The 23,002-nt window shown below is 42.9% G+C and overlaps 1 protein-coding gene across 1 annotated transcript; it reads left to right on the forward strand.

Moving 5' to 3' along the window:
* The first annotated feature begins 430 nt into the window (after positions 1-430).
* On the forward strand, positions 431-22,798 carry shcbp1 (SHC SH2-domain binding protein 1). Its single transcript, XM_079662174.1, has 13 exons — positions 431-766; positions 2,281-2,481; positions 2,577-2,692; positions 10,474-10,682; positions 10,798-10,890; positions 10,971-11,201; positions 13,628-13,805; positions 15,150-15,270; positions 16,367-16,498; positions 16,723-16,841; positions 20,605-20,691; positions 21,332-21,470; positions 22,017-22,798. Exons 1-13 carry the CDS (start codon positions 598-600, stop codon positions 22,310-22,312), a joined length of 2,091 nt encoding a protein of 696 aa, XP_079518300.1. The 5' UTR covers positions 431-597; the 3' UTR covers positions 22,313-22,798.
* Positions 22,799-23,002: the final 204 nt, after the last annotated feature.

Consider the following 23,002-nt stretch of genomic DNA (forward strand, 5'->3'; position numbering starts at 1 on the left):
ATCTTAAAATTGCTTAATTTTAGATAAATAAAATAAAGTATAGCAAGACATTATTATGATTACCCCTACTCTTGAAGAGTGTTATCAATGTTTATAATATTATTTTCTCTTTTTTTGAAATTATTAATGTAATGCTCTATATAATTATGGTTACTATTTTTATAAAACGTGAATTATTTTCCTATGTAATGTGTTTAAAAAGTGTATTGTCGGCAAGGTACTTGCAAAAGAATCATCTCCAATAAAGGAGAACTCAAATATACATAAAATGGCCAAGGCATGATGACCCGCCTCACTCCGATGACCCGCCTCACTCTCACTCTCATTGGCCAGTAGTCGTTGCCTTGGTTTATTGGATTGGTTATGCGGGTCATACCAAATACGCCCCTGTCAGGCCCTTGTCGTCAAATTCTCTTAGGGGTGGGACATCCTGCAGTTGTACGATTCTGGATTGGCTGATGCTCTTCAGACCGGGAACATTTTAAAAGTAACTGGGTGTGTGCAGTTTATGGATGTGTTAAGAGAACGGGTGCGCCAACGTTCGTCAAACTTCGAAGCCGATTCAAAATAAGTATTTACCTGGCAAAGTAATTCTTCATGGAGCAAGACGCACTGGAAACTCCCTCAGCTGGAACAAGCAACACTGGAAGCGACATGACGGACATCATGGTGGTGGATTTGGAGTCATTTGTTCACGTTGAACTCGACATGGAAAACAACAACGGGATTTCTGAAGTGGGAAATAATTTGTCCGGTTTGAATGAAGGTCAGTCAGTGTCCTGTTGTGTTCCAATCATCGTTTAAAACACACCAACGGTGGCTAATGTCCGTGTGTTAGCTAACTCTGTTGGCCTGGCTAGTTCTCCTGTGCTGTTCTGAAACGTCCAGGCGGACGGTGGCTTCACTTCAGATGAGATGTCCTGATGTTAGACTAACATCTACTATGAAGGTTACTTTACTGGTCGATGTGCAATACAACCAGCCGCTGATCAGTCTGGTGTTTTTGTTAACCTTTGCCATAATGTAGTTAACATTTCATGAGACACTGCGTATGGTATCCATCCCACAAAATCAAAACAGCTGGTGCATCTGGAAAGTGAGGCTGATGAAACGAACATTTTCCGCCCCTATTTTAGGTGGTTTCGGTGAGGGCTAAAACTAATCATTTCATTATAGAGGAGTCGGTGGTTTTGGTTTATATCATGTACAGTAATAGCTCAATGGGTTTTGTATGATTTGCTATGTATTATTATATTATAAGTTTTTCCTCGGAAAATGATATCAAACAGAAAACAAAAACTCATGTGTATTCTGATTCTGATATATAATGGGGAAGCAATACACAACCTAAATGATTGATATATATATCTCTCTGAGGCCCCCGATATTTAAGGCCGTAGTATATCATCTGGGATAAGGCAAGCTACTACAGCTGGAACTGGTTCCCCCTGTTAGCAGAACAACATTCTAACGCTGCTTGTGCATTTGAACTATGCAACTTCTGTTCCAAGTGCTCCTTTTATAATAAGCTCCTAAAGGCTGCTCACACACACACACACACACACACACACACACACACACACACACACACACACACACACACACACACACACACACACACACACACACACATGGGACGTGTGCATTGTTTGGTCGTGCAGAACTGATTCACTGAAAGAAATCGACCTAGTTCTGACCAAAATATCAGGCACATGAATCTGTGGATAGTTACTATGATTTAGCAGCTGATTTGATTGGCTTTTTACAAGAAACACCCTCCTGCCCCAGGAGGAGAACAAATAGAACGCGCATTTCACTTTCAGAGACAGAAACCACACACTTTGATACTGTAAACAGGGGAGATGTTAGCATCAGGGCCACAGGATCTTTAATGTCTCAAATATCTTATCTTTAGTACTCTCTACAGTGCACTGTTATGTTTGATATATTTTAGACTGGTCTACTACAAAATGGCTTTTCTATTCTTACCTGAGAAGGCAGTTCTATAAGAAGGCAATTCATCCAACAAGCGGAATTCAGTTTTCACATTAGCTTATGTTGGCTAGTGTGCAATTCATATTTTCTTTATTTGAATAATGATTAATACTGTTTTGTAGATTTCCTTCAGTCACAGTAAGGTTATTATTTTTTCCCTTTTTTTTTCTTAAAATGATTTAAGTGTTACCTTAAAGAATTAGCAAATTACTTGACTAGCATGCATAGCTGGTTTATTCAGGGGATGTAAATATTACAAAATTGAACTAAGATATCTCCCAACAGCTCTGTTTTTGAATGAAGAGGAGGATGAAGATGAGAGTGACGATGACAGCGGCACTGACCATTTTAACTCTGAGAAGTCGGGCACTCGGCTGCAGAGGAGTGAGCGTCCTGCAGGAGGGAACTCTAATGTGCCCGACACCTTCCAGACCAGCCACCTGCTGTTCTACGAGAGGTTCAGGGCCTACCAGGACTACATGCTGGGTAACCACACCCTCTGACACATCCCACTCAAACACAATACAAGAATAACTGTTCCTGATCTCAGTGCTCATTGATTTATACATGTCTGTGTGTAGGAGACTGTAAGCCATCGGAGGTGAAGGTGTTCACAGCAGACTACCTGGAGAAGGTGGTGGAGCCGTGTGATTGGTTGGCTCTTTGGTCTACTGATGTCTTTGACGTCCTGGTGGAGGTGAGTCCCTCTTTCAGAAATGTATCCGTTAATATCATGAAATAATTGCACTATTTTTCACCCCATGTGACCCTGATGTCCCTCTTGAGTGAGAGCAGAGATTTGGATGAGCTTGTGTAAGTTATATATAAGGCTGTTCCTAATGACTCGTTTCTAGGGATGGGTACCGAGAACCGGTACTAAGTAAATACCGGTACCTGATTAGACGGTATCGGTATACCGTTAAGTAGTGATGGCAGTTTGACACTGAAGCTTCGAACGGAGCTTCAACCCTGGACTTCCTATTCCATAGAAGCAGTGCTTCGAAGCTTGCTTCAAATCACGTGACAAGTGACGTCCGAAGCAGCAACTGCTTCAAATCACGTGACATGTGACGTCCGAACCAGCAACTGCTTCATTTCCTGAATGAATCAACTCACTGGTTCGCCGTCCAATCAGGTGATTCAATGCACTGCCTCGTCTCGATTCTGACAGGTGACAGGTTGAAACAGTTTCAAATTTGAGCGTTTCAACACTTTATAACCGCTCTAAACAATACGCAATGTGTGGGTTGTTGTCGTAGTTTGCATTGTTGCTTTTGAGTTGTTGTTGGCATTGCATTTGAATTGGATCATTATAGAGCAAGCCAGGAAGAAAAATAGGTCGTTCTGGCTTGTGAAACACTTCGAAATGTGGAGAAGTTGTGAACAAAAAGACAATGAGTAATATAAAAACACTCTGATGGTCTAAGGCAGTGGTTCCCAAACTTTTTGGGCCCAAGGCACACCAAAGGACAAGTAAAAATCTCAAGGCACACCTACCCTAAAATAGCCCTTATAACACGTGTTATCACTCATATCATGTAAAATATCTGTAAATGTGCATACTTATTTACTAATGGCAAATAAAATGTGACAAAGACAACTATATTACTCATGAAATATTTATTTACGAAACATTTTTAAAATTAATTTATAAATATAAATATATATATATATATATTATATATATATATATATTATATAATTTATTAAACTTTAGCAAATTAGGCTTCATCAAAGCAGCAACACACTCATTTAAACCAGACAGGTCACAAAATTAAAAATGAGGCAACGGAAACTCAGCAGAAACTCAGCACAGAGAACTGTCAATGCAAGGAAACATGGTCCTGAACTACAAATTATGAATATAACATTTCACCAATCAGCATTGAAACATGTGCTATTTTAAAATTTGCCTATTTACAGATTAATGGGATACATGTGCCTGTCGGGGCGCGCAGATTTTTTTAATCCTCGGTGGCACTGAAGAGAGGGCAACTCGCAAGTCCTGTTCAACAGACAGCCGTGACCTGCTGTTGTTCTTCATATAAGTCAGAGTAGAGAACGCCAGCTCACACAGGTAGGTAGTGGGAAAATGAAGTAGTTGCTCAATCGCGTGGTGGGAGATGCTTGGGTACTCCGATGCAGAAGCCAACCAAAACTGATCCAGTGGGAGCTCACTGAATTTGAGTTTCAGTGTGCGGTCCACACGGAGCTCTGCGCACTCCTCTCTCTCTTTCATGGAGAGCTTCTCTGTGGAGGATTCCTGGTGGAATGGGTCTTGGATCCAGTCATAGTCCTCGATGTCAGCCACACGTGGAAAATACTGCTCAAACCTCTCTTTTAAGGTCTGAAGGTGTTCCGCATACACAGCGCGCTCCTTAGCTGCCTGCGGCGCAGCTGATGTCAGCGGGAACATGTCCATGGAGCCCTGCTCCAAAGCCTCCTGCCACAGGAGAAGTTTGCCCATAAACCCCCGAATCTTATCTGTGGACGATAAAATGTTTTCATTCCTTCCCTGAAGCTTGGCGTTTAACTCGTTCAGATGCCCAAATATGTCTGCGAGGTAAGCCAGCCTGGCGCACCACCTCTCATCCGCGAGCTTATCTTTATGTGGGACAGCGTTTTCACCTGAAAACTCCAAAAGCTGTTCCCGAAGCTCATAAAGACGGGATAGGACTTTCCCCCGTGACAGCCAACGTACCTCTGTGTGCAGGATCAGGCTTTGGTGGTCGGCTCCCATCTCGGCGCACAGCTGGGAGAAGAGGCGAGATTTCAGGGGCCTTGATTTTATGTAATTCACCATCTGCACGGCCTGATTCAGCACCTCAGTCAACTCCGGGGGCATGGTTTTGGCAACCAATGCCTCTCGGTGCAGAATGCAGTGGTTTGTCACGATATGTGGGTTTTGTGCCCTCACCTTAGCAATGAATCCTTTCACTCTCCCCGTCATGCTCGCCGCACCATCTGTGCAAAGACCGACGCACATATTCCAGGTCAGACTGTTCTCTTTAAAATAGTCATTAGTTACCCTGAATATTTCCTCTCCCGTGGTGTGGCTTTCCATTTCTTTGCAGAATAAAAATGTCTCTTTGATGGAGTCAGCATCAACATATCTGACGTTTGCCAGAAGTTGGGCAGCCCCACTGATGTCCGTAGATTCATCTATTTGGAGGGAAAATCTGCCGCTCGCCTGCAGTTTCTCTGCCAAATGTTCCTCAATGTCTTCGGACATGTCGTCGATTCTTCTTTTGATCGTATTATCAGACGACGGCACTTTCGATAGCTCATTTGCGGCATCTGGACCCAGCATGACACCTGCAAGTATTTTGCAAGCAGGGAGGATGAGTGTCTCCGCTATTGTGTGAGGCTTCTTCTGCTTTGCAATGAGCTCCGCTAGCATGTAACTCGCCTCCATTGCCTTATCAGACACTTTCACAGAATCCAACAAACGTCCTTGCTGCCTCTGGTTCAGATCCCGCGCTCTTCTGAAGTAGTCCAAGTTACTGTGAACATGGGCGGGATGTTTGGTTTCCAAGTGCCTCTTCAGCTTGCTTGGAACCATGTTAGCATTAGCTAACTTCTCCCGACAGACGACGCACTCGGGCTGAGGATTGTTCACATCCCCGGTCCAAATGAAGCCATAAGACAGATAACTGTCATGGTACTGTCTGCTGACAGTTTTTTTCCTCTTCTCTTTCGGTGGTGGGTTGTCTGCATTATTGCAATAATAACGTATGTTTGTCACAAAATCCCACGGCACACCTGGACATGCCTCACGGCACACCAGTGTGCCGCGGCACACCGTTTGGGAACCACTGGTCTAAGGAATTGATAGCCCAATGGATAGAGCCGGCGGCCAGGATGCGGCGATATCCTCCGCGCAGCTGGTTCAAAGCTCGGAATAGTTAAACTTTTAATCATTGCTTTTCAACTTTAATACTTTAATAACTGATAAAAGGCCATCTCCGCCCCAAAAAATGCCAAGCACTCTCTAATCTCTTCTCAATAACCCAATACACACTATTATCAATCTTTAATTGCAAATAGAACATGATATTCAGTCTTTGTGTGTGTGTATCAAATATTTTTCAAGGCAAAGATACGTTAAACCCACTGCAGCCTTGCACTTCGCCAGGAGAGGTCGCTGTACATGAAGTTTCGAGAAATTAACCTATTTCCGACACAATTGTCCAAGTGGTTCGACGCTTCATTCAAAGCTTCATTTTGCCATCACTACCGTTAAGCCACTGGACAAACGGTGCTGCTATCGGTATATGTGTTACGTCTACTTCCTTAGTTTAACTTTAAACCATTCTGGTTGGTTGGGAACCCTCATCCCGTGTGATGTATCCGGTTTGAGACCCCTCTGATTGGCCACTGTAAATGCCACTCGTCATCTCTCTCAACAGCACTCTTATTATTGTTGAGACTAGTGATGGGAATTCCGGCTCTTCTTGGTGAGCCGGATCATTTGACTCGGCTCACCAAGAAGAGCCGGCTCTTTCGGCTCCCAAACGGCTCTTCAGTGTACCACATATTATAACTTTTATAATTAAATCAAATGTAGCCCTGTTTTGATGTGTATAGGCCTATGTGTACACATATATCACTTAAATTAATCAATACATCCTTTATACTGAAGTATTCAAAAGTAAAAATTACATAAATACGTAAATGATTTGCTGTGGCCAAATGTTTTCATTGCATTTACAGACTCTTGTAACTCTCTGATACCACCCCATGAATGCACTGACTTGCTTGTAGAACCACGCTACACAAATCAGATAGCAACACCTATAAAAACTATTTAAAAAAGGGGCTACTGTATCCAGTGCTTGAATTGGGCCGGTACTCACCGGTACGCAGTACCGGCACTTCTGATTTTTACCCATGTGGTACCGGCACTTCTTGCCGGTACTCAGTAAAATGCCGGTACTCAGCCGCCGGCAATATACGTATATATTGTAAACGCAACGCAGCGCAAATGTGGGTCTGACTCTGCCTCACAGAGGGTGACTGGCTGTCTACATGACGTCGCCTGCCGACATTGCCACTTTCATACAGATCATACTAATGCCCTCGATTGGTCTCTGTGTGTCATTCAAGCTCGGGAGGGTGTGTGTTGGTGTATGTGTGGCGCGAGCGAGCGAGAAAGCGCGCGCACCGGTTACGTGTATTGTTGTTAGCATCTGGTGCTAGCTAGCTGCGCTAACGGATATAAGGAGCTTTTTCAACAACAAGGTGGAGGGAGGGTCCTTTGCTGTCAGACTGAGAGGCTGAAACTACAGCTCTGATGAGGTAAATTACTCTCTGAGTCTTTAGATAGTTAACTTAGTTTAAGTTATCTCAGTGGGTCTCAAACGGTTCGGTCACCATTTATGTAAACACATATTTCCATTTGAGGGGGTAGTGATTAGTAAAATATGCATGAATAATACAAACAAAATGTTAACTAGGTGAAAAAAGGTAGGATAAACTTGTTGAGAGCTAAAACTAGTCTTTGCTGTTGCCTCAAAGAGGAGCAGGGGGGAGAGGAGGGAGACAGGAGAGGCCGATTCAGGAGCCCAGACACACTCACAACTATAAATGAACCAAAAACAAATAAATAAACAAGTTTCAATGTTTTTTCATATTGGATATTGTATGTTATTGGTTATGGCCATGTACTTATGATTTTATGATTATTTAAATGTAACATTTTTGTTTCATATGGGTGTAGTCTCTTTATTTCCCCCTCAAAATGCACCAGATTGATGCATTTAAGTCCAACATTTAAAAAAAAATCTTACCGGGGGAGCATGCCCCCGGACCCCCCTATAGGATTTGAGGCCCGGCCCCACTGTTCCCAAATAGATTTGCAATTTTTTTTAAATAGTAGCCCATCTCCATATGTTTCTTTTTGGGTAGTAGATTTAAACTAGAGGACTATCACTTTGTGCATCAACGCTATTGACAAATAAATCCAGCAAAATGGCACAAAAAACTGGTAGTGGCCTCAGGGACGAGGAGTAATTTAACCAGCCAGTAGGAGTCAAGCTTTACTTTCTTTTATATCCATAAAGAAAAAGTAAATCTGTTTACAGTTGTTTCATTATGGATGTTGAGAGGTATCCATATATCTCTTCATTTTGCTCTCAAAGTGCACCAGATTGATGCATCTAACTTCAATATTTAAAAGAAAATGTTCCCGGGGGAGCATGCCCCCGGACCCCCCTAGACTAGAGGGTGTCAGGTCCACTCCCCACTTATAAAAATAGCACTTTACCACTGCACCCCCTCTAATCTCAGATGCACCCTGAGTCATTTTGTTTAAGTACAGTGAGCCTTTCTAAAATATACAGTAAAGAGACAAACCCACCAGCATTATAGGATATACTATGACTTTGTGCAAAATACTTGTTGCTGATTTAGAGTACTGGCACCTTTTTTATTCCAATTCAAGCACTGACTGTATCGACATTTTAAAATTATATTTAAAGAAAAGGCCGATTCTGTGAGCTGCAGCTGACCACGCCCCCCTGCAGGAGAGGGGAGCGTGCTCTGAGATCAGCTGCTGGGCTCTCAGAACAGGGGGAGAAAAAGAGATCTCCCTCCTCCGTGTTTTATTCTTTGAAGTAAGAGAAGCAACGGAGCAGAAACCCTCCTTTTTACGCAGCGGTCCAGACATAGACATCAAACGGCGACTCAGTTGATATTTACTTTGACATTAGGGCAGGGATATCTAGATACTTTCCAAGGTTTGACATAATGAATTGTGCTACTTTTAAAGCAAGCAATGATGTTTTCAAATCTGTAATCAAAAAGCTCCTCAAAAACACTATTGAAGCAGTTCCTGCCGTTGCTACGTTAGTTCAAACGGTAACAACAGACTATTTGTCTTTAGCAATCAATAAAGTAATCTTCTAAATCCATAAAAGCATTTCAATTAATATTGGGAGTCATGCCGTTACTTTGTTGAGAATGTGGCCATGTAATACGCGGGATAATGTGCACATTGCACATTGCATAATGTGCCTTCATACCGATCTAGATCCCTCCGCAAAAAAAAAGAAGAACCGGCTCGTTCGCGGGCGCGAACCGGCTCCCGTCGTTCACTTAAAAGAGCCGGCTCTTGGAGCCGGCTCGTTCGCGACCGACACATCACTAGTTGAGACTCCCGCAGGCATGGCGGACAGAGCGAAGCGATCGAAGGTCTGGGTGCACTTTTAAAAAATGTAGTGGCGATAGTGCAAGGTGCAATCTACGTACTCAATTAGTTGCTTGTCAAGGAGGTAACACAAGCAAATTAACGAGACCTTCATTGAATCTAAAACGGTGCTAGCGATGCTGCTAGTGCTAGCGGGCTTCAGCCGCGCCGTGTGTAAATGTGACCTAAGCGAAGGCTCGCAGCTGTGTTCGTTAGCTGCTGTGCACGGGTAATATGTTTTGTTTACCTGAGTGAAGTCTTGCAGGCACATCGCCTTGTCTTTTTTTAGTTTATTAACACTGACAGTGTATTAATGTGAGCTCCTCAACCTATAATAATTTGGGATTTCATTGAATGCTTTATAAACCAGTTAAACTTACAGATGTCATTGTGAATTGGAAAACTGCATTTAAATGTTGTTAAAGGTCAACGTTTCAATGTATGGTTCAGCAATTGTTTGTCGTTTACTAGGAGTTGACATATTTTAAGCTCAAATACGTTGTTCTTTGTTTAAACCTTCAGACACATTTTGACGGGTTTCAGTTCAGCACATAATTTATTTTGTGATTTAAAAGTACAATCCAGAATAATATACGTACTCGCCTTTATCTTTTTGCCATCTTAGCCTTTTGACCAATTTCTTCGTATCACAGTTTTGCATGATGTCACTGTAGGACAATGTTTTAAGGATCTCTTGTCGAGCTAGGTTGTCAGTTTGAAATGTCTGGATAAAGATGTAAATGATTTACAAATGTTAAAAAATGTTTTAAAAAATGCCTCTTTTCATCCTCTGTCTGAGGGAAAACCCCAAAAAGCATGATAGGGCGAGCCAGGCACCTTTAAGTTATCTTATTTATTTGTGTCTGCTTCGGAGAAGCCAATGTATAAGTTATACAGTTATTTCTGCAAGAAAATTACAATAAAATTACTGTTTAATCTTCACATCTTGTATTCATGTCTATAATTTTGAGCACCAAATTATTTAAAAGTATCGAAAAATACCGATGAGTAGTACCGGTATCGATAAAATCCTAACCATACCCATCCCTACTCGTTTCCTTTTAGTTTAAACTTAGTTTAGTTTTTCTAAATGTAAGAAAACCATTAGGGCCGTAACGTGAAACTGCACCACTTAAAGCTGTGAATGCAAACACAATGCAGAGAGTATCATGAGGTGGTTCTAAATCGTTTCCAACAGCTCATTGATTCGACACACAGTTGAGCAGCTGCCTGTACCCACAGAGAAAGTGGATCCAAACATGTTTACAGAGAACGGCTGTTCGTGGTTTCAGGTGTGTGACGTGGACTTCAAGGATCTGAAGGCCTGTGTGCGGCTGGTGCTGCCTCTGCAGTGCGACACCCGGGGCTGTGACCTCACTGAGGAGGCCATGAAGGTCCTGCTGGGTGCCTCCGGAGACAAAGTCCCCCTGCAGCAGCTGCAGGTGGTCTACGAGCTCTCTGGGGACTTTGATCAGACCGCCCTCGCTGTGGAGCACCTCAGGTGGGACTTCTGACTTCATCCTCGGTCCCAGTTCACATATTATTCTTTGTCCAGTTCTAAATGGTTTGACACTTTACTGAGTAGTTGTGCAATCCTCTTCCTCTTCTTCCTGCAGGTTTTTCTACGAACACATCTGGAGGCAGTGGGATGAGGAAGACGAAGATGACTTTGACTACTTTGTTCGTTGTGTGGAGCCTCGTCTCAGGCTGTAAGTAAACTTTGTGTCTGGGTGATGACTTCATATTTTATTCCCACAAATTGTTCTTTTGAAAATGTGTATACTTTCAGATATTACGACATCTTGGAGGACAGAGTGCCAGCCGGCCTGGTGGCAGAGTACCAGTCCTTGCTGCAGAGCTGCTCCCAGTGCTTCCAGCAGTTCACCGTGCTGCGCAGCGGCCTCAGCACCGACTCGGACTCAGAGCTGGACAACGTGTCCATGGTGGAGGGCCTGCAGCTTTACGACCAGCTCGAGACGCTCAGACGCAAGCTGCACATCTTCGAGAACCCCCTGCTGAGGTGAGACGTGGTGTCTCATACAGTGTGTGAAAATCACACACAGTTTTTTTTAACTCAACCAAAACATGATTGTTTTTATTGTACCAGGCTGTACACATGTTTATTTATGTTTTAAAGTTGGGCGTGTTAACAAGGGGATCTTTTAGAGTGGTGCAGTGATGGAGTTCCGGCTGACCCAGAAGTTGGCTTTGCTCAGGCTCCCTCATGAAAAGTGTTGACGTATTGTTGTGGCCATTTAGCACTCACAACAGGAAAGAATGAAACGGAGAGGAATCAATAAAACATAGATATAGTTGATCAATTATTATTTCGTTGTACAACAATCAATAATAATGAGGAAACATTACCTTTGCTCTCAAGCAGTCTACAGTAATGCTCCAACCCAGTAGAATTGTACAGAGACCAGGGTGTCCGCGGGGTCTTAAAAAGTATTAAAAGTTGATAAATCAATTTAGCGAAAATTAAGGCTATTAAAAAGTATTAAACGGCATTTTCAAAGGTATTAAGAAGGTCCACAGCAACGACAACATGAAACAGTGAAACACCCTTTAATTTACTGAAACGACATGTCGGGAAACCCCCAAAGGCGGCCTCATGCATAGCGCGCCGTAAAATGCTGCTTATTATTTTAAGTTTCGTTGCCTTGCTCCGCTCTGTGGGGGGGGGGAACTAAGCGACTACAGTAACGGGTCCCAAGGTGGGTAGACCGGCATACGCAACGCTCTGGGGGTCCAACGGCTCCGTGTGTAAGCCCTATATCATCATTTTCTGATAACGATGAAATAGCCCGCCTCCCTCTCCCCGCGTCTCCTGCTGCTGCTGGGCTGTCAGAAGAGGGGGAGGAAAAGAGGCAGGCACCGTTTATTAAATATTATTATATTATTATACAGAGAACAGAGTCGTTATCAATTTGTTTGAAAGCTCAATAAATAACATAGAAGACCTCTGACCGGCACTTTTCTAATTTTGAAAGGAAGATTTAAACTTTAACGGACATGTTGACCGGCGCAACATTTTTTTTACGGAAACTGCCGCACGGTCCCCTCGTTCCTTGGAAGAGGCGGTGAGGTGGGTGTTTTTCATCTGCTGTGGACTACCGGAGAGATATACAGCAGGAGAACACGCCGTCCACCGCGGAGAATAAACAGAAGGGCAACCATGCTCCGGGGTCTTCTTCACTGCTTTTGGTGTATTTCGGGAGGCAGCAGCGCCACTTACAGGCCTCGTTTCCAGCATTTCCAGCGGTCTAGTGTGAACGGACACGTTAATGAATCGAATGCGTGTGAACGGAAGCCTTTTTTGCGCTTGCGTATGCGTTTTACCGTATGCGTCCTCGTGGGGCCGGGGTCTAAGCCAAACTATATCCGGTCACAGAGATCTGCTATTTTAAAGTAAAGTCAACACATATCGACCCTAAATATAGTCTATATTAAGAACGAAAAAAATCATAACATATACATCCTTTTTTGTAAACATATGACAAATGTGTGAGGGGGATGACGTCAGAGCATCTTCCTATGTGACAGGGCTTAGCCCCGGACAGCCCCAGCCCAATTTAACCCCTGGGTATTTGAGAGGGAGCTCCTATATGGCATTACCCCGCTGAAGCTCACCAAAGTTTAACATATTTCATAGTTCAACGTTTTGTCAATTGTTTTGTTTATTGGTCAAATACTGGTTTCTAATGGTTTCTGAGGAGTTTTACTGGAATGAAAGAACACAGTCTACAGAAGCAAAAAAGCAGCATACTGCATTAAACCTGACCTTCACAGAGAGGTTGAAGTTCATGTGGAAAAGAGGCTTCAGTAGTCTGTCTGCACTCTGTTTAGTTTTGCTATCTTACTATCAATATAGTAAACGTGAGGTAAAGTGTGTTGCCAATGTAACCGGTTAGAACTCAAAGTTGGAATGAGGTCTTAAAATGTATGGAAAGGGTCTTAAAAAAGGTCTTAAAAGGTATTAAATTTGACTTCAGGATTCCTGCATATACCCTGAGAGACATATATATATATATATATATATATATATATATAGGACGTCTAAAATGACGCACACACATTTCCTTTACATGAACTAACACACGACATCGCATGTTTTTCCCTCTGAATGCCACACTAGTATATCAGAAGGTCATCATCTCATGACATCTTTAGGAGTCATTCATTAACAAAGACTTAACTATATTATCATCTTTAGAGCCTCTTCGCACTTCCTCCAACCTCGGCATCAGCTCACTTGAATTTGTATACATCTACTGATAATTAGCAAACTAATTCTGGAAACCAAACTCAATAACACATTTGTATAGCTTATCATGTGACCAGACATAAGACTGATACAACAGTATTTCTATGTTTTAAGCAAAACTTCAGCTATATCACCTTTTTGTTATAGCCTTCAACTAAAGCTCCACCCCTCCTCTCCAGGTACGTGCTGGGCTACAAAGGGAACGTCCCCCAGCAGTGTGTGCAGAGCCGGGGGCCGCGGGCCTCAGGAGTGAAAGGGGTGCATGTGGTCACAGCCTCCTGCAGCAGCATGCAGCTGCAGAGCCTCCTCTCTGACAGACTGCTGCCTCTGTGCTGCTCTGAGGACACAGAGATCCAGGTCAGTACACACACACACACCAGTCTTTGTACTGGCACAGATTCACAATACATTTAGATCACTGCTCTTAACTCTAAACCTAACCCATACTTACCCGATCTTACCCAACTTTAAAAGACTTAAAAGTGAGCGCTGAAGAACCAGCTCATTCTTTGGGTCAAAGTGTGTGTGTGTGTGTGTGTGTGTGTGTGTGTGTGTGTGTGTGTGTGTGTGTGTGTGTGTGTGTGTGTGTGTGTGTGTGTGTGTGTGTGTGTGTGTGTGTGTGTGTGTGTGTGTGTGTGTGTGTGTGTGTGTGTGTGTGTGTGTGTGTGTGTGTGTGTGTGTGTGTGTGTGTGTGTGTGTGTGTGTGTGTGTGTGTGTGTGTGGACTAATTTGATAATCGATTAATGAATCGATTATTCGGATCGTTAAGGTTTTAACTGTACTACTACTTATATCAATACTGCTTATCGATCCGGTCCTTTTAACGATAGTATTAACTGTTCTTTTGACAAGAAATAAGGTAAACTAACTAAACAAATTGTGAACAAAACTAACATTGCTTTTTATTTAAATTAAATGCATAATATTTCACATCAAAAGAAACAACAATGTTTTAACAAATCATATTAAATAATGTGATGACAGAACTGTAAACAGAATAGCTGAAACTTTAACAAAATAACTCAGTTACCTCTAATCATTAACCTATGTTTTTATAACTGAGTTAACTCTGTGTTGCTGCTAGCATACATAACACCTGACGTGGAAACGTTACTCGTGGACGGCGCTACAGAGCTACTAGAAAGACTGTGGAACCCGGTGCATTCCTCCGTCTGAATGTGGTGCACTTTTGCTAAATGTTTAGACAAATTGCTCGTTTTACCGCCTTTATATGATAAACTGTTATTGCACTTTTGGTAACGAGCATTGTCCACATCGAGACGGCTAAAGTTTAACCACACCTCGGAGCGCGTTCTCTCCGCCATCTCCTGCGTGTGTGTGTAAACTGCCCCGCCCCCTCGCAAGCAGGCGGGGGAGAGATCTCTCGTCTGAATTGGGAAGATCGAAAATACATTATAGACGCATTTTGTAGTCATATTGCATATTAGAAACTGAGTTGGCGACACTAAGACTGCGATATAATGTTTATGTAGCAATAATACATATGACATATGTTTTTAAATCTCTCCTGTACCGATAAAAAAGAGCGATAACGTTGGAGCTTAACGGGGTGTAGAACACATTTGATGACGTCACCAACGAATCGACGACTGAATTAGTTGCCAACTAATTTGGTAATCGATTAAGTCGATTAGTTGTTACACCCCTAGTGTGTGTGTGTGTGTGTGTGTGTGTGTGTAGTTCCATAGAGACCCCCTGTCAGCGGTGGAGGTGTGCCATGAGGGGGACGTGGTCATTGTTCTGCCAGGGGTGTACACTGTCAGCTGCTCCATCTTCCTGCCAGACTCCATCACTATAGAAGGTAAAAGTGAGCACCTCATCTTACATGTTTCTTACACTAAAGAAATGATCCTCTAAAAGACACAGATTGACTTCACACATTCATTAACATGTGCAGACTCATACACAGCCCCTTGGATGCATTTCCTATTTAAGCTCATTATGACATTCAAAGATTCCTCTGTATGATAAAACCTGATGTGTGTGGAGTAGGGCTGTCCCTTTCTTTTTTTTTTATACAGAAGCGCAGAAAGAGCATACTATTACGATTTATATTTATTTATTGTCTCAGTACTCGCATACATTAAAACTAAATGTGTCCTCTGCATTTAACGCAGCCGCAGTGCAGCGGCCGGGGACCAAATCTGGTTCCAAGTTCCGTCTAATGTTTTACAACCTGAAGATACAAAACACATATTTCTGTTTATAAAAACAATACTTTTAATAACATAGCCGTAACAGTAGGCCTAACAGTGTAACACTTGTTACCGATCCAGTAAACAGTATTTAAATAAATGAAGAACGAAAAATAAATGAACGAACTGTATGCCAATAATTGCCTCCACCATGAGATGCTGCTGCTACAGCCCCGGCCACCGTGCCAGGAGATTCCACTAAAGTAGGCAGACTCAAAACCTCCTGTTCAACTAGTCCAGTTAGCAAAGTAGCCTTGAGTTCACTTTTAACAAGAGCAGAGGCGACAGAAATGTGATAATGGTCAGCAACTAACTGCAAATCAACCTTCCTGCACCCGACTGAGTGCCTGGAGGAAGGACTGATTCAGCCCAGCTAGACACTCCCCTATCTAAACTGAGGAAGCTTTTAAACCACAAGGATTTTTTTAATTTTTTTTAAATTTTAACAGCCAATGCTACCAAACACAATATCAACGCTAAACCGCAAACAGATACTCACTTTGTCTCAAATTATCCCGGACGAGCCCCCATTTTTTCTTTTGTGTGAAAAAAACGAATATCCGAATAATGAAATTGAAACCCGAATAGTTGGCCAACTAACGAATAGTCGAATATTCGGGTACAGCCCTAGTGTGCAGTTCCATCTAACAACACAAACCTCCCCTCATTGTGCTGACTGCCGGTTGTTGTGTGCTGTGCCAGGCTTCGGGCTCCCTGATGAGGTGGTGATTGAGAAGAGAAACAAGGGCGACTCCTTTGTGGAGTCCACAGGCGCTAACGTGAGCCTGTCCAACATCAAGTTCATCCAACACGACGCTATTGAGGGAATTCTGTGTGAGTACATGACAGGGCCCCCCTGTACATCTCTGTACCCCCCCCCCCCCCCCCCCTCTAATTTGACTTCATTCAGCAACAAGGTTTCTCAGATTAGAGCTGTCTGTCCCTTCTGAGTCACCCCACAATAACTATTCTCATCATAACCATAATTATAATTATTCCAATGTCTCCTTGCACTCATGTTGCTGTGAGGCTGCCTGCTGACTCCTATTGTGTATCAGGTGTGCGTCAGGGCACAGTTCACATGGAGAACTGTGTGCTGCAGTGTGAGACCACCGGAGTGATCGTGCGGAACTCTGCCCGCCTCACCATGAACATGTGTGACCTCTACGGCTCCAAGGTCAGTACCACGCATGCAATAAATGCACAAACACATTGTTTGTTTATGAATCCTCCTAAGATATTCCATGCTTGCAAGAATGGCGTCCTCCTAGTGAGTGAGCATGTGATGAGCATCATCATGTAAGGGATAATGTGCAGCGACTTGGTCATTATGGGGAAAAGAACACCGACAGGCTGATCAGGAGCCCGACGCAAAGCGGAGGGATCTTGAACGGCATCAAGGTGTTATTTTCCCCATAATGACCAAGTCGCTGCACATTATCCCGCTTATTACATGGCCACATTCTCAACAAAGTAACGATATGACTCCCAATATTAATTGAAATGCTTTTATGGATTTAGATTTTTTTTTTTTATTGATTTAAAAAAAATAGTAGGCTATTATTGATTTAAATTGACATGCATCCGCTAAGAAAAATAGTCCGTTGTTACTGTTTGAACTAACGTAGCAACGGCAGGTACTGCTTCGTTAGCGTTTTTGAGGAGCTTTTTGATTACAGATTTTAAAACATCATTGCTTGCTTTAAAAGTAGCACAACATTTTTTTTGAGAATGTGAACAACTTTTTGGAAGTAATCTCAGCTGCTGCGTCGCAGCATTCAGAGTAATTTGCTCACATTGGGTTCAACGCGTCATGGATGAGAGGAATACTACGAGAGCTGGTCACAGGGATGCGTTCAAATTTAGTCAGTAATTTGAGGAACTGTCGAAATGGCGAACGCAGATAAAGTTGAGCTAGAAAATCCTCCAGCATCATTGAAGTCTCCAGTTTGGGAACATTTTGGTTTCGCAGTTACGTACAAGGATGACGGACAAAGACAGGTGGACCGAACCAAAGCAGTTTGTCGGCATTGTTCAACTAAAATTGGTTACGCGGCTGGCAATACATCAAACTTGCACACTCATTTGAAAAGGCATCACCCGAACGCGAATATCACCGGTACCAAAAGAAAAAAGACTGAAGTGCAAACCCAACTCCCGCTAGCATTTAAGCCTCCACCACTCGCAAAAAGTTTAGACCGAGCCAAAGCTATTACAAACGCCAAATATCCTTATGTTGCCATGTTAGCAAAGCGCTACCTGGCTGTATCTGCTACCTCTGTTCCTAGCGAGAGGGTGTTCTCCACAGCAGGAGACATTGTTAGTGCCAGCAGATCTGCCCTTTCGGCAAGCAATGTGGACAAGTTCATTTTTCTTTAAAAAAACATGAAAATACAATGAAAAGCCAGTCATAATGTCAAACTGGCTGCTTAGATACTAGTACAGTTCAAATACAGATTATTTCAGTTCATCGAAATGCTGCACCTTAATGTTTCTTTTATTATATTTTGTATTTATTTGAGTGAATATTCACAGTTTAATAATAATTAAAACCCCAAAACGAGTAGTTTGTTTTGTGAGTACTGGTACAGTAAAGTTCAAATACAGAATATTTCAGTTCATCGAAATGCTGCACCTTAATGTTTATGTTATCATATTTTGTATTTATTTGAGTGAATCCATTATTCACAGTTTAATAATAATAAAATAAAAAAATTATGTTTTGTGATAATTTGTTCTGCTGTACCGAAAACGTACCGAACCGTGACCTAAAAACCGAGGTACGTACCGAACCAAAATGTTTGAGCCGTTACACCCCTACTGAATATGTGTCGCCGTTTGATTTCTATGTCTGGACCGCTGCATAAAAAGGAGGGTTTCTGCCCCGTTACTTCTCCACTGTTTTCTTGTCGCTCTTGTCTTGTCAGTTAGAAAAGCTTTTCGGCCAAACTGTACACAGTTAAATCAACCGGACTTCTTTGTGCAGATGTGAGCGTCCTTAAAGAGCAACTTGCAGGTTAGAGAAACCAGTGAATAAATGTGTAGGAAAATGATGAATACACTAGATTTTCAAAAAAATATACAGAAATATACACTACAGTGACATCTGGCGTCGTTTTTGTAAGACATTTTTTCTTCCGCATAAAAAAAGCCTCCGCACGTGACCTCCCGCATGTGACTTAACATGGGGGAGAGCGGCCGGTCTAACGTATGAATAAACATGGATCACAATGCTAGTTTTGACACAGAAGAGGTTGAAAATATATATATTCGAATGCATATGATTATAATTATGAGCCTGCTAGGCGTCCAAGAGACCAGGAGCAGCCAAGGATTAGAAAAAAGAACGGCCATCGGAGAGAAATGGAGCTTTGGTGTGAGGAGAACCAGTGGAGAACAGAGCAGCTGTCTCGGTGAGTGACCGGCGTTAGCTACAGTTAATGTTAGCTTACGCCAGTCACATCACAACATTGTAAAGTTAGCAATCATATATCAGGCTATAACTAAAGTAGTATTGATAATATAGTAACGTTACTGGCAGGACTGTTGATACTGATCCATAACAGAAACTAATGCGCAAGTATCAGCCGTATCTCGCGTTACCTAATGTAACTCCACACTACGTCTTACGATGCTGTGTACCGGAGGAGAGACGCGAGATAAGGCTGATACTTGACGATCTGGCGGAGAAAGGTTGTGGAGCCTCCGTTGATATGCCGTTGTAAATGGCTTGATGGAAAGCAGGTGTGTAGTCAGTGAGGGTGCACAGCTGATTGCAGCAGTTGAGTGGAGGTTGAGCCGGGAGCCAGGAGTGACAGCCACCACGCCCACAAACAACACAGACAGGGGGAAACAAACAAACACAAAGGAGACGGCTGGAGGAGTACAACCACCACAGCGTTACCTAATGCAACTCCACACTACGTCTTACGGTGCTGTGTACCCGAGGGGAGAGAGAGAGAAGAACGAAGGGAGGGAGAGAGATGTAATATGGGTTCCTGATAAACGTTTTGTTTGATAAGCTTCAGCTGTGGAGAGTATGTGCTGCAGGGAGGTGGATGCACAACGCACCCAGGAACGAAAGCTAGCTCCGGTCCTTTTCCCGTGAGGGAAACTGTGGACTCGATGTCATGACAGGCTGGCGTTTGTGCAACCTGCACAAACACAAGCTCACCATGATTAAAAATTGTGAAATGCAATGTAAAAATACCAGCTCACTAAATCACAACCGGTCAAACCAACTACAAACTACTACTGCGGATTGGGCAGAGAACGAGTCCGAGAAAGTTGCTCCCCCATGTGATGTAATATGACGCGTTTGACATAATAAGTTACAAAAAAGCAGTTTTTAGTAGCAGAGCTCAAAACTGCTCCTTTCCCTCTGAATTCCTGCCCTTATGTCTTGTAAAACATATCAAATCCTGCATTAACTTTTTTAATTGTAATTTTCACGCAAGGTTAAGCATAAATGTAGTAAAAAAAAAATAAAAAAAACCTGCAAGTTGCTCTTTAACAACAGTCAATAAGTCCTTGAGAGCGGTTTGTCTGTTCTGGATTAACAACGTGTCACGTGTTCTGAATTGACCAATCAGAATCGACTATTCAACTAAGCCATGTAATAAATGACTTTTAATTATACTTTTTTATCAAACGTCTCCATGCTTGAACAAAGAGGTGTGGGCTCATCAGAGGTTAAGTTGGTATATAATCACAGTTTATCAAAGGATAACACTGATCACCTCATTTTCCAGTATAACAAAATACATAATGTATAAATATAAATTTGCTTGTAACACACACTTTCAAACGCACCAATGGTCTTTCTCTACTAGGAATGATTGATTAGTACTTGAAGTGATCATGTACAGATCAGCAGATACGGTGTTGTCAGTTTACAGGAAGTGTTTATGTTAATATGACTTCCTGTGTGTTCTCTGCAGGGGGCTGGTGTGGAGATTTACCCCGGCAGTGTGTGCAGTCTGGTGGGTAACGGCATCCATCACTGTAAAGACGGGATCCTCATCAAGGTGACAAGCACTGTCCTGACATCCCCTGAGCCTTTATCCTCCTGATCAGTGTTTATGCCAGACCAGGGCTGAGAGGGCGTCCACCCGAGAGCGGGGGGGGGGGGGGGGTTTGTGACGTCACGTGAATTTAATTTTGAATTGAGCCGTCCCTTTTATAGATACTATCTCTTTGCGTATTAGTGATGGGAATTCCAGCTCTTTTTAGTGAGCCGGATCATTTGGCTCGGCTCAATAAGAAGAGCCGGCTCTTTCGGCTCCTAAACGGCTCTTCATGTTACCACAGTTTACCACGGAGCCTCAGTTTTGCCGCTGCGAGGCTCCGGTGCTCGCAGTTCACACGCGTGCTCCACTAGCACCCCCCGTCAATGCTCGCTGGCAGTACACTTTCTGTCACAGGAACACGCTTTGCTGGCGGCGAAAAGAATCCCACCAGACTCCTTTGCCCCACCAACAGAGGGATGTCCTTGTCCTTTTTCCTTTTCCTCATTTCAAGCGATAAAAACTCTCAGTCTTCTCTCAAATTATTTATTTTTGTGGACGCCCTCGGCTCGAGTTCAAAATGACGGCAAGATGCCCCCCTGGCGGAAACGCTGCTCCTGATGTTTGAACACACGTGACAATGTGTGTTTGGTGTGTGCAGGACTTTGCTGATGAGCTCGATGTGATGCCGTCCATCACCATGGAGAACAATGTGATCCACAACAACGAGGGCTACGGGGTGATTCTAGTGAAGGCCAACAGCGGAGAACAGCAGGGAGTCCCTGCGGACCAAAGTGAAGGTCTGTGGAGCTGTCAGTCATTTACATGTTCTATGTTTTCCAAGACGGTAATAACCACACAAACGGTAACACAGTACAAGGAAAACAATTATCGAGGGTGGCGGAGGGGTTGCAGTGTCTATATATTTAATGCATTTAACCCGTAGTGTAACCATAGGAACACATGCATGCAGTATGGCAACAGTACAGGGTTTATTTCCACATATAGAGATACTTTTGGAACATGGACGTAGCTGCCTCCTCCCTGTCTTATCCAGAGAGGGGGGGTGAACAGGTTGTGAGTTACAGTAGGATCATCACCTAATCAAAGACATTATTGGACTCAGAATATTCTCTCTGGGCATCAATACCAACTCCTGGGGTGAGTTTTGTGAATCTAATATGGAGAATCCTACAGGAGTCAGAACAAATGAAGTTATGATAATGAAAGTGTATACACTATATGTTTTGGGGTCAGTAGAACTTTAACAGACGCACATGTGAAGGCAGGTTGTTTGTAAGAAGCTCTCCGCAGCGCAGCTTCAATATCGACAATTTTTTCCCCAGATGAACCCGCTGGCCCTGCAGACTCTCAGCCGGGGGGGTCTGCTGCTCTCCTCTCCTCCAGCTCTTCCGCACAGAGCGAGTCCACTGAGGCTCGGCCCGACTCGGAGAGCAGCGGCACCGAAGCAGCCTCCAGCTCCGGCAGGAAGTGGCACTTCAGCCGGCAGCTGAGCAGGAGCAAGGAGCCGTCGTGCAGCCGGGCCGTGCAGGACCTGATGCAGCACCAGATCTTCGTCTCCATCCAGGGGAACCAGTTCAGGCGCAACGGCATGGGCGACTTCGGAACTTTCTTCTACTGACAGACAGCTTTGTTTTTAAGATTTTTTTTATTTTGTCATGAATTAAATACTGCTGACTCACACTGCCCACGGAGGTGTTCTGCAGAGATGGAGATCATGCTCCTGCGATCCTTCAGAGTTTTTAAAAGCTCTCTGACTTCGGTCTGTTTGTAAATTGATCCCCATGTTTGCACAAATGCTTTTATCTTATTTATTCCTCGGACTAATGACGCCTAATATTTTTAACATTGTTAATGGAAGTTCACTTGTCACTTTGAATGCAGTTGTGTTGGTTTCACCTCAGACCTGATACATGTTGTTACCTTGAGGTGGTGGCTTGGTGAAGGCAGTGCACAGTTTGAGTTAACACAGGTTCCTTATTTTCTTTTGTACACACGTGAGATTTCCACAAAGTGCCTCGCTCTTTTTTTAAACTTTGATGTATTTTATGGTTGTGCGAAGTCCAAAGGATTACAAGCTGTGGTATTAAAAAATCATGTTTTAAAAGAGGCCCTTTATTTTCTGGGAGAACTTAAAACGATTCACAAACTGCATCTCAGCTCTGTTGAAGTAGACTCCTGTCTGTCATCTGAGTTTCAAGTGGTTTTCTGAGCATATATATATATATATATATATATATATATATATATATATATATATATATATATATATATATATATATATATATATATATATATATATATATATCTA

The sequence above is a fragment of the Notothenia rossii genome (assembly GCF_949606895.1).
Source record: "Notothenia rossii genome assembly, chromosome: 2".
In the NCBI taxonomy this organism is placed as follows: Eukaryota; Metazoa; Chordata; class Actinopteri; order Perciformes; family Nototheniidae; genus Notothenia; species Notothenia rossii.

Coding starts and splice junctions, on each gene's coding strand:
- shcbp1 (XM_079662174.1), top strand. CDS start 598: ATGGAGCAAGACGCACTGGAAACTCCCTCAGCTGGAACAAGCAACACT. Junction 2,482..2,576: donor CTACCAGGACTACATGCTGG/GTAACCACACCC, acceptor GTCTGTGTGTAG/GAGACTGTAAGCCATCGGAG. Junction 10,891..10,970: donor GTGGAGCCTCGTCTCAGGCT/GTAAGTAAACTT, acceptor GTATACTTTCAG/ATATTACGACATCTTGGAGG.